At 50.8% G+C, this 12,152-nt stretch overlaps 1 protein-coding gene across 3 annotated transcripts in view; it reads left to right on the forward strand.

Moving 5' to 3' along the window:
• SLC6A5 (solute carrier family 6 member 5) overlaps nucleotides 1–12,152 on the forward strand; it is a 48,635-nt gene that overhangs the window by 20,473 nt on the left and 16,010 nt on the right. For all 3 annotated transcript variants that reach the window (XM_080641132.1, XM_080641131.1, XM_080641130.1), the window contains 3 exons: nucleotides 2,597–2,731; nucleotides 4,380–4,483; nucleotides 7,626–7,750. In XM_080641132.1, the coding sequence (XP_080497258.1) occupies nucleotides 2,597–2,731; nucleotides 4,380–4,483; nucleotides 7,626–7,750 (364 nt within the window). The remainder of the gene's footprint in view (nucleotides 1–2,596; nucleotides 2,732–4,379; nucleotides 4,484–7,625; nucleotides 7,751–12,152) is intronic.

Consider the following 12,152-nt stretch of genomic DNA (forward strand, 5'->3'; position numbering starts at 1 on the left):
TCGCCACCTAGACACCGGGTGTGGTTCAAGTGTTAGAGCACGTCACTCCTCTGCCCAAATTCCTGCTGCAGCTCCCATTCCCCACTGAGTAACGGCTCTACAGGATCTGCCCCTCCCGCCCCTCCCCGCACCCCCCCTCCAGCCCCCCTCTGCCCTCTGCCTGCCGCTCCTGCCGCTCTGCCCCAGACACTCTGGCCTCCTGGCTGTTCCTGCGTCAGGTGCAGTCCCTTCTTAGGGCCTCTCTAGCTGTTCCAGGCTCCAGTGTTCTCCCAGATACCAGTGGCTCATTTTCACGTCCTTCAAATCTGGGCTTTTCAATGAGGCCTCCCCTGCATGTCCCACCCCCTTTGCTTTGCTCTACTTTTTCCTTTTCCACACATCATCTTCTAATATGCCACGAATGATGTTATGATTACTACTGGTTGCCACTCTACCATTTTGGAATGTAAGCTATTTGAGGGTAGGGGTCTTTGTTGTGTTTACCCCACATGCTTAATGAAATGATCCCAAGAGTTATGTCTTAATCTCACCCCCAACCTATTCCCTGCAAATTCCCAAATCTGTCCTCAGCCCTGAGATCCCAGTGTCTGCCAGTCCCTGCCACCTGGAGCCTCCTCGCCAGGCCCTAGAGCCTGTGCAGCCAGGGCATGGTGGGGTCTCTGTCTCCCTCCCAGGGCAGGTGCCCAGGATGGAAGGTGCAGGTGGGACTGGAGTGGCTCTGAGCCAACAGTTCTCACTCAGTGGCTGTACATGCCCACCCCATGGATAAGAGAGGGTTTGATGGGCCAGGATGGGAGCTTACCCTCAGCCTTCCTGGTGTCTTTTAATGCACATTTGGGTTGCCACTGGCCTGTGAGCTGAAGGTTGTCTGTGTTATCAAGACTGGTGAGACCTAGGCAAGACCAAGTGGCACTTCTATTTCCAGGACCCCCAGGCCTGTGCCACTTTGAATGGATTGTCCCATTGTACTCTTCCAGCAGCCCCAGTGAGGAATATGCTGCCATTATCACCACTTTGCAGGTGTGGAAACTGAGACTCAGAGAGGTTAAGTCCCTTCTCCAGGCAGCCCAGCTCATAAGTGAAGGAGCTGGGATTTGAACTTAGGCCCGTGGGACTGTAAAACCTGTCTTACCACCTACTCTTCTCTTATCTACCAAGTCCTGATCCCAGGCCCTTCCTCCGTCCCCAGGTTTGATTGACAGATAAGGAAGGAAAGCACTTCTCATGCATCCCTGTCCCTATCCAACCACAGCCCCCAAGTTCTGCTCCTATTACTTCTCAAATACTTCTTGAATCCGGGAATATCTTTCAGCTGCTAGTCAAGGCCTCCTGTAAGGTGGAATGATCACATGGTCCATGGAGAGGCATTAATGGGAAGGAAGAACATAGGAGTTCTTTTTTTTTTTTTTTTTAAATATATTTTATTGCTTTTGTACAGAGAGGAAGGGAGAGGGATAGAGAGTTAGAAACATCGATGAGAGAGAAACATCGATCAGCTGCCTCCTGCACACCTCCTACTGGGGATGTGCCCGCAACCAAGGTACATGCCCTTGACCGGAATCGAACCTGGGACCCTTCAGTCCGCAGGCCGACGCTCTATCCATTGAGCCAAACCGGTTAGGGCAACATAGGAGTTCTTCATCACTCTTAGCCTCAACCTTTTATTTTGTCCCAACAGTGATTGGAGCTTTTCCCTCAAACATCTGCTTGCCCACTCACTTCCTTCACCTTCCCCCCTCTCTTCGCCTCACTGGCCTCTCAGATCCAGCTCCTGCATCATCTCCATGAACCTGTTAGTAAACTCCCAGGTTGAGCCCAGTGCCCTCCCCGGACGTCACTGTGTCCTAGGTGTCTGGTTTAGCCCATTATTCGGACGCTGTCTCTGAGTCTTCCAGGTCATGAGTCCCTGGATTCTCATGCATCTAATGCCTGGCTCATGTAGGCCCTCGGTAAACGCTCGTTGAACTTAGTTGTATTTAATGACCATCTGTTATAAATCAGACACTATGCTGAGGTTCCTTTGATCTTCACAATTACTTATTTTTAAGAAAGATGCCCTTGTCTCTATTACAGAGGCAGAAACTGAGATTCAGAAGGCTCAATAGCTTGTCCAGGCTCTCAAGGCTCCTCAGAAGAGCCAGGGATGCTGTTCCATTTGAACTAAAAGTGTCTGATCATCAGATCAGGGTCTTTCACCTGACAGGGTGACTATGAACAAGGATGGGAAGCTTAAGCTAAAAGGATTAATCTCTAATGGTGGAATTGGGGCCTCAAGCAGAGGGTAGGGTAGGAGTTAGGGAGGCAGCTGTCCACTCAGCTGCTGGGTGGGGTGAGCTGTCCATCCTCACTGGGGGCTGACTCACCCATAGCCTTGGGTGTCCTTCCACAGACTTTATTTTGGGTTCCATCTGGGTCACCTTTGGTCCCAGTGCCTTCCCCGTGTCCCCAGCCCTAGCAGAGTTTGGGGAAACTACCTGATGCCCTCCCCATCGGGCACCCGTGTCCAGGGGCAGGTCCCACCCTGCCTCTGCTGATGCTCCTCAGGCACCCGCTGCAGGCCCGCCCCACCCAGTCCTCTGTTGCATGGCTCTTCCAGGTGGTTTACTTCACGGCCACGTTCCCGTACGTCGTGCTCGTGATCCTGCTCATCCGAGGGGTCACCCTGCCTGGAGCTGGCGATGGGATCTGGTACTTCATCACACCTAAGTGGGAGAAGCTCACGGATGCCACGGTGGGCTTACGGTTTTGTTTATGTCGCATCTGGGAGCTGGGGGATGGCACATGGGGAGGGGACTCACGCCGGGACACTCCTTGACAGAAAGGGTCAGACCTCCTCCCACAGGGCATCTCACTGTCCCGTTGACAAGGTCTGCTAATCTGGGAATGGTACACACTCAGGAAATCTTTAATGAGAAGTGGGCAACTGGGAGTTTTCAGATTCCGGGAATGGTTGTCCTACATTTGGGGTAGCAGCAGAGGCCGGAATGAAGAATGAAATCCCCTTAGTAGCTTTGGGCCACCTCACACCACTTATCTGTTACTAATTATAGTGCATTGGAGATGGAGTTTTGCTGGTTGGAAAATAATAGCACTTAGGCAATTCTATTTTAAAGGGCCCAGACGCATTTGAATACTTACAGCACATGCCACAGGGCTAGCACACGCTTGCGCTTTCTCTTTGCCTATTCTGCACAGGCACCTCGTACTCTAAAATTCCCAGAACAAACCTCCACATGAGGGGTGTCTGTGTAATAAGAAGGGAGTTTTCTCACCTTAAAGAAATATGTGCTTTTCCAGAATATGTTACGAACACATAGCTAGGATTGAGTTTGCATATAATAGAAACCCCCAGGTAAAAGTTGACTTCACTTGCATGCACTGAAGCAGCCCAGTGGTAGACAGTCAAGCACTGGCTGGATAGCTCCAGGTGTCATCAGGGGCCCAGGCTCCCATCTTCCTGCCTCACCATCTTTAGGGAATAGCTTCCATGTGGCTGCCAGAGTTCCAGCCATCACAGCAGCATTCCAGGTAGCACAAAGGGGTGAGGAAAGGGGTAGAGATAGGACCCTCACTCTTTAAAAGTACGGAAACCCCAGAAGTCCCACATCACACTTGATTTTCACACCCTTGATCGGACACTAAATACTATGATTATCCTCTTCTAGCTGCATATCCCCTTGATGCTAGGAGGTGGTTCTTTAGCTGGACAAATGGCTGCCTTAAATAAAACCACAGCTTTGAACTTTCTCTTTGCATATTTTAAGCACAATTTTAAAACCGGATTTAATTTACAAAAATGATGGCAGGTCCATCATACGAATCATATAAATCTCCAGCTCACATGCTTGGGTGGCCTTCTGGAGTTTTATGGGGACAATTAAGAGGAATCACCAAGAGAACCAAGAGGCGATGTCAGCCAAGTTCAAGAAGCACGTGGCTTATAAAACCCCCTCCACCGTGGCAGAGGCGGCTTTGCTACAAAAGGGGCCATAGAATTTCAGATTTTTAATGGCAATCTGTAGAAATGTTAATTTTAAAAGGCTTATATTTTGGATCCACCAACATATCTTGCTGCTGCAAATAGTTTTTTTGAGAGTGATCGCAGCTAAAGAAGGGCCTCTCCCTTCTGTATAGTTTTCCATGGTAGGAAATGGAAGATGAAATGTGTATGTAGTTTATTGAGTTCCTCTCCTTTGGAGCTGAAATCTGCCAGGTAATTCACTGCCTGGTAATTTCAAATGAGATTTCTCATTGCATCAATGCCAAAGTCATCTCGTTCCCTACCGCCTTCGCCTGGGGCAGGGGTGAGGCCAGGGGCCTGGCAGACTTCCCTGCCTGGGTCAGCCGCTCTCAGTGACCTCTCCCCTTTTGCCTGCTAGGTGTGGAAAGATGCTGCCACTCAGATTTTCTTCTCTTTATCTGCCGCCTGGGGAGGCCTGATCACGCTCTCATCTTACAACAAATTCCACAACAACTGCTACAGGTACGTGGTAGCCTTTCAAGTCCCAGTGGCAGCTGGCGAGGGGTATTAGGGTCTGGGGACAGAAAATGGACTGAGGCCACACCCTCACCCTGCACCTGGGTAGAGCCAGAGAGTTGCCCTGGCACAGGAGAACCCTGCTCAGGCCTGGCTGCTGGCTTCTGGTGGCCTGCACCCCGACTGCACTGCTGACCCTGGCACGTGGGGTGGAGAGTCCCTCTGTAGGTTGTGTGCAGGGAGACATGTCCTGGGATGGTTGTTCTGTCAGCAGCTCAGTTCCTGGGTTCAGTTATATGGGAGTCACTGGTGAAGTCTGGTCATTCAGTCACTCTACAGATGTTTTTCTAGAGACCCTATAAGAAAAGAGCACCTTGGTGATGGGTGTGATAATTAACTCGATGGTAGGGATCCTGTCACGATGTCTACATATATCCAATCATCACATTGTACACTTTTAATATAATACAATTTTATCTGTCACCTATACTTCAGTAAAGCTGAAAAAAAAATGCAAACGTTGAATCCCCCTCCCAGATCTATTCATCAGAATGTCTGGAGGTGGGCAGGCCCAGGAACCTAAAGATCCAGGCAAGATCCCCAGGGGAGTCAAGGATGGTGACGTTTGGATAGTGTGGTGTTAGGGACGCTGTGGAACCCAAAGACCCCGATAGAGCCTGACCAGTTCCTGCAGGAGATGATATTGAAAGTTGGACATGTTATGACAAGCAATAGGAAAATAAGGCCCATTCTCTTGGGGAGCTGATACAAAAAGGAAAAAAGGAAGGAAGAAAGGAGGAGGAAAGAAGAATAGGGGGAGAAAAGGAGTGAGGGAGGGAGAGGAAAACGAAGAAAGGGAGGGAGTTGGGGAGGAAGGGAGGAAAGATGGGAGGAAGGAAGGATGGAGAGAAGGATGTACCTTGGAGTCAGATAGACTTGTATTTGAGTTTTCTTCACCATTTACTAAAACTCCAAGATGTGGGCAAGGTATGCCACTTCTCTGAGCTTTTGCTGTCTCATCTATAAAACTCAATTATATTTTGTTGAGTGATAGAGATGATGTATGCAAAGTTTTCAGAGCAATGTTGTGCACATAGTAGGTGCTCACTAAATGGCAGTTGTCATTATTATTATCTATAATAATAAAAGCATAATATGCTAATTGGACCGGACAGCTGAATAACCTTCTGGACGTCCTTCCAGATGAAGCCGCGGCGGCGGGGGCTGAGGCAGAGGCAGAGGTGGTTAGGGGCAATCAGGCAGGCAGGCGAGCAGTTAGGGGCAATCAGGCAGGCAGGTAGAGTGGTTAGGGGCAATCAGGCAGGCAGGTGAGCAGTTAGGGGTGATCAGGCAGGCAGGTAGAGTGGTTAGGGGCAATCAGGCAGGCAGGTGAGCAGTTAGGGGTGATCAGGCAGGCAGGTAGAGTGGTTAGGGGCAATCAGGCAGGCAGGCAGGTGAGCAGTTAGGAGCCAATGGTCCCAGATTGTGAGAGGGATGTCCTGGAATGCAAGAGGGTGCAGGCCAGGCTGAAGGACCCCCCCTCTGTGCACAAATTTCATGCACTGGGCCTCTAGTTTTTGGTAAAGTATGGGATATTTTGTGAACCCAGAAGAAACAGCTAGAGTTAAGCTGTGGCCTAGGATGGCTGGGATGGCCTCACAGGAGTGAGATCTAGACTGGGCCAAATTTCAACAGGTGCAGGCAGGAGGAAATGTTTGCAGGTGGCAAGGACAGCTAGAGGTGGGGATGAGTGGGAATGAGTGACAGGGACATGGGGCGGGGGCAGTGGGATTGGAGCTGATGCTGTGTGTACAGGGGGCTGGAGAGAGCCTTTGGAATTAGTCTGCTGTGGCTGCCATAGCAAATACCGATAGTGGGTGACATCAACAACAGAATTTTCTCATAGTTCTGGAGGCTGGCAGTCCAAGATCAAGATGTTGACAAGGCTGAGAACTCTCCCCTTGGTTTTTAAATGTCTGTTTTCTCCCTGGGTCTTCACATGGTCCTCCCCCTGTGCGTGTATCTGTGCCCTAATCTCCTTCTCTTATAAGGGCACCAGTCACACTGGACTAGGGCCCACCCTAATGACTTCTTTTTAACTTAATTGCTTGTTTAAAGACCCTGTCTCCAAATACAGTCAGATTCTAAGGAACTGGGGGTTAGGAATTCAACATATGAATTTTAGGGGCACATAGTTCAGCCCATAAATGTGGTGTCAGACTATGGGGTACGGACTTCTTTGGCCACTGCTGCTCACTAGCTTGTAACTGAGAATCAGTCTGAACATCATCCAAGGGGGAAGCATTGCTCTGTGCTTTGTTAGAAATGAGGCAGTGTGGTGTGGCAGAAGGAACACGGGCAGTGAGGCAGAAAGTCTGGATTCAAATCCTGACCTACCCTTAATTAGCCATTACCTTCCCCTGGGCTTCACTTTCCTCATCAGTAAACTCAGGGGCCGGACAAGGAGGTTGTTTACTGAGCAGTTGCCTGTGCCGGCCTCTGTGCTGTGCAGGAATCATCTCCTTCTGTCCTCACAGCAGCTGTGAGGGAGGCAGGGCCGTTGCCTCCATTTAAAACCAGAGTGGGAAGAAGTGACTTGCCCTGAGGCTCTAGCTGTGACCTCTCTTGAGTCCAGGATGGCTGGACAGGGCAGGTTGGGAAACTGCAGCCTGTTGCCAGCAGAGGGCGCTGGTCTCGGCCCCCCCTCCCCCCGCCGCCCCCGCTCCCCCTTGCCTTTTCAGTCTGGGTGCCCCAATCCACGGTGTTCTCATTCTTTGGTGGCATTTCATGGTCCCACTGCCTTCTCTCATCCATGGTTCCTGTCCCCAAAAGGCCCCACCCCCTCAATTTCTGCTCTGATGGACAGACCTGCCTCTGTCAGTTCACAGCATGTGGAGCCAGAGGCGCCAGGACAGGGCAGTTAGGAGAAATCTGCGCCTTTGGTGCTTATAAATTTAGCCCAAGGGCGTTTGTGGTCAGGACTGGTTGTCCCTGTCCTTGTGAATAAATAAAACAAGGCCAGCCTGCAGCAAATGCATGCATGGAAATAGCATGTACACACAGACATGTGTGCACACGTTGTGTCCTCCCCCTTGTCTCTTCCTGCCCACCAGGCACACCTAACCACCAACTCTCATCTCTTCTCCAGGGACACTCTAATTGTCACCTGCACCAACAGTGCCACGAGCATCTTTGCCGGCTTCGTCATCTTCTCAGTTATTGGCTTCATGGCCAATGAGCGCAAGGTCAACATTGAGAACGTGGCGGACCAAGGTACAGTGTCGCTGTCAGCCGCTGTTGCAGGGCAGGTGCCGAGCTCGCCTCACGAGACCCTAAGTTCTGCTCTGCTAGAAAGTTGGCCTCTGGAACAGGACGGGGGGTTGGGCACCTGGGTTCCCCTTTGCGAAGGGACAGAGATATATCCCCAGTAGAAGCTCACACAGGGTCAGGGCTGGCTGGGCCCTAGCCAGAGTGGTCGCTATAAAAACCCCTGCCTTGCTCCCCTCTCCTCTGCTCCAGTTTTCCTTTCCCCTCTTACCTCAGCTCCTGCCTAAGTAAGGTTTCCCCTGTTACACCTGATGGGTGTGGGTCGAGGAGTCATTAGGCAAGCCAGCAGAGCTGAGGTGCACACAGGTGGCTGCAGGATGTGTCCCTTGCAGAGGACACTAGGACCTGAGTGCTAACGCCTCACAGGAGCATTGCCTTCAGAGCAGCCTGTTCCTGACGAAGCACTTTCCTGATTGTTGGGTCCCATGCGCTCTCAGGGCTTTCTGCTTAGTCAGCAAGACAGACCTGCAGTTTTCCCCAGTGGGAGGAAAGGTTGGATGATGGCGCTGGGAGGGACGTAGAATAAATGTTGACTCTCCACCCAAGTCATCCTATGTTCATGGCTAACATTGGTGTGGCACTTCTGAGTTTGCAGAGAGCTTACATTTTTATCTCGTTTAATCCATATTCCTCGCACAGCATTTTGCAGAGAGAGAGAGAGAGAGAGTTTTTAATATTTTTATTTAACTCTTGATTTCCATCCAGCCTTGCTCTCCAGAGAATTTGGGTGTTTGGTAGGTTTTTGGGATTAAGGGACTTCGTTGTGGCTATTGCTTATCATTATGACCATTCTCTAATCAGACTTTTAGGGGATGCCTCAGTGTGGGGCCATGCCAGGGGCTATAGGGACATGACTGTGGCCCTAGATAATCCAGAGTGGCTTCGCCGTGCACTTACCTTTCTTCAAGGAGCTCACTGCAGTGTTCAGCAAATGGCTTAGGTGCCAGCAGGAGAGAACTGGAAGTGTCACCTTCTTGGTGGACTGCCCATCTCTCCTGACATCCCAAGGGGAATTAATTAGTGCCTCCGTGGTGCTGATGGTGCACTGCGGGCCTCAAAGAGTTAAAGAGGCGGCCTGCTCCAGGGGGTAATGATCTCTCCCTGGAGAGCAGGTGTTCGGTTCTGCAGCAGTGCCCTGGGTTAGAGCTGAGCCAGGCCTCTCCGTGGAAAATCTGCAGCTCCCTGGAGAGCAGGGAGGGCAAGAGAGAGGCAGAGAGGGCTCTGTCTTCAGGGGTGCCTGTGCCACCCCAGCTGTCCTCATTCCCTCTCAGCAGAGGACCCTCCCTGCCCCACTTTCTGGCAGACCTGATGTATTTTGTTATTTTTGTGACATTATCGTGTTCATTGTGACCAGTGGCCAAGCCACATTAGTTTACACATCTGAGCTCTTTTCTGCCCCAGGAAAGGAATTTGGGGGTACGTGTCGCTAAAACCCAAATGGAATTCTGCTTTTCCTTTACATCAGACAATTGCCCAGGTTTCACTCTGAAACTTCCCCTTTCCAAGTTGTTTCCATGTCTTCTGATTTTAACAAAAAGAGCCCTGGTAACCTGTTCTGACATGTGTTGATCCTCGGCACAGGGACAGTGGGCCTCATTGCCCCCGGAGAGGGGCAGTGGCCCCTAGGACTTCTCCCCGAGCCGTGGACAGCTGGCCCTGCTCGTCTGGATTGCTTGCTTCTGTGTGATTTGCAGACTTGTCTGGTTTCTCTGGTCCAGGAGAGGTTCTGTGGACACAGGTCGGAGATCGGGGGTCAGGCCCATACTAAATGCTGGCCACTCCCTCCTAGCTGGGCAGGATTGGCATATAGACAGGCAGTATGTTTTTGCCGACCCAATGTTAGTAACGATGTTTTGGATTTTAGTCAAAACCAGGTTCTTTTTAGTGACCTAACAGCCCTCTGTTTGCCTTCTGAGGGAGGCATTTTTGTCATGGACGTTTCCCCAAATCTCAGCCACACGGGAGTTTTGGGGCCCGGAGGTGGGATTGGCCATGAAACCGAGCTGGGCTCTCCTTTCGCAGTGAGCACAGGGACGGGATGCGTCCTTCTCAGGCGTCTACTCCACCAGAGCAGCATCCTGGGGAGCCAGCCTTTTAGCATCATCTCCATGGCTGCCTGTGGAGTGGCGACTCCTGGGAGAAGCCAGCCTCGAGCCCGACCAAGATGCTCCTCCCACAGCAGGAACCCCGGGCCAGACTAGAGCAGATGGACACAAATGTGGGTCATGTATTTAGACTTTCCAAGTTTAGTGGGAACTGCCAGGTAACCAGACCACCAGGAAGCACTGCCTCACCCCTAGTACTTCAGAGACTTTGGCTCATCAAAACGAACACCCTCAAACAGGCCTGCCATCCACCATCTGTCTATCACCTGAGCGCCAGCCCTTACGCCTTCTGAGAACTCATCCATCTGTGATAGGTTTCCCAGCAGAGTGGCCATTCCCCGTGTGACCAGGGCCCCTGGCTGTGTCTTAAGTGACTCTAGGACAAAGGATGACATCGCTGTAGGTCTCTGGGGGCCTGCCCGGGTTGCTCCCTTCTCAGAGGAAGACCAATAATGGCCGATGCTTGCTGAGTTCTCCGTGCCCATCGTTCTGAGCCCTTTACTTGTATCTGCACGTTTAATTCTCACAGACACTTGATGAGGGTAGGTACTGTTATCTCCATGCCATGGATAAGGTTTGTCCAGGGACAAGTCTCACCAAGTCCCGCTTTCCAATCCATGGGGCCGTGGAGCCTGTACCCCACCCCTGGGTGGCACTGGCTCCCCTGGGACTGGAGAGATGCCGGGACTTCTATGAGCCCTGTGGGCCTCATCTGGGGAAACTCCACTGTGGCTCAGACAATCCATCTTTCGAGAAAAAAAAATCTGAACTTTACCAAGTAATATAAACAATGTATTTTTAAAACCCACTCCGCTGCCCTCTTGGAAGAACAGAGATCACTGAAAAGGATGCTTCACTTGTACCTTAGGGAGGCAGCTGAGACAGAAGCAGGCCGCACATGAAATCATTTTCACCCTGAAAGAGCAGTAAAGCCCCAACGGCTGGATCCTGCCGCGGCCATCAGCCCCAGTCCTCCGCAGTGGCCATTCCGAGACCTCTTGCCCGCTTTATGGGCCCAGCTGTCGCCGCGCGCTGCTGCTTCCTCAGTGTTTGGCATTCGAGACCTATTTGGAGCTGAAGTTTAATACAGCCTTTTCTTTTATGGTTCACACAGGAAGCCTTCTGAGGCTGGCTCTGCTGTGTGTTCAATAAATGCATAAAGCGGGGATATCTGAGGCCTTCAGGGCTTTATGCTTTAAATACCCCAAGGCCCTCGGCATCATTCGGAACAAACAACCTGATAAATTCCAGTTTAAAAGTGCTGTTAGGCTCGAGTTGTAAAAACTCGAGGTGCTGTGATTTCTGGTTCTTAGACGTGTGTGGGCTGTGTGTTACCCTGGCATTATCTCTGCCCATTATCGTTGAGTTTCCTACTGACAAGGAAATTCACAGCTGCTGATCATTAGCCACCCTGGGTTACAGTAATCCTCCCAGCCAGGCTGCGAGGCAGATAGGAACCCTGGCAGGGCTTTATGATGGCAGAGAAAACGGCAGCTCAGATTCCTCCACGAAGAGCACGTGGTATTCTTGGGAAAACCTGAATCAGAAGTGCTGATTTCCAAGTTCATTGTTCACTCATAATGGAAGGTAACATTCTGCAAGTGAGACATTGGTCTCTGTGCTTTGCCTGCATTTTCTCACCGGTTCCCCGGAACCACCCTGTGAGGTACTGTTGTTATTCCCATTGCACAGATGGGCAAAACTGAGGCTCATAAAAATGAAATTACTTGTCTAGGGTTGCACAGCTGGTAAGTCATGGAGTATGTATTTGGACCCAGATCTGCCTGACCATTAGAACCCAGACTTTCTTAACCCTTACACTATGCTTCACCACCCCCTTCCCCCCAGCTGATTCCCCGTGGACTGACATACCCCCATCATTCCCAAGCCTTTGTAGGGCAAGATCCGAACTGTGTTAGGTGGATTTACGTTTTATGTAAATGGCTTCTCCTGAAATGAAGCCATTCTGGGCGTGTCCTAGCCTTTAGAACAGGGTTCTCAACCTTAGCCCTATTGGCATTTGGGCTAGGTAATTCTTTCTTGTGGGGACTGCCCCATGAAGTGAAGGATGCTTAACAGCATCCCTGGCCTCACCCACTAATGCCAGTAATCATCCTCCACCATCCCCATTGTGAAATTGAAAAATGTCTCCAGCTGTTGCCAAATGTCCCCTGGGGGCAAAATCACCCCTTGTTGAGAACCACTGTTCTAGAGGATAATTATTATATTCTTCACCAACTCAC

Source organism: Plecotus auritus (assembly GCF_963455305.1).
Source record: "Plecotus auritus genome assembly, chromosome: 9".
Lineage (NCBI taxonomy): Eukaryota > Metazoa > Chordata > Mammalia > Chiroptera > Vespertilionidae > Plecotus > Plecotus auritus.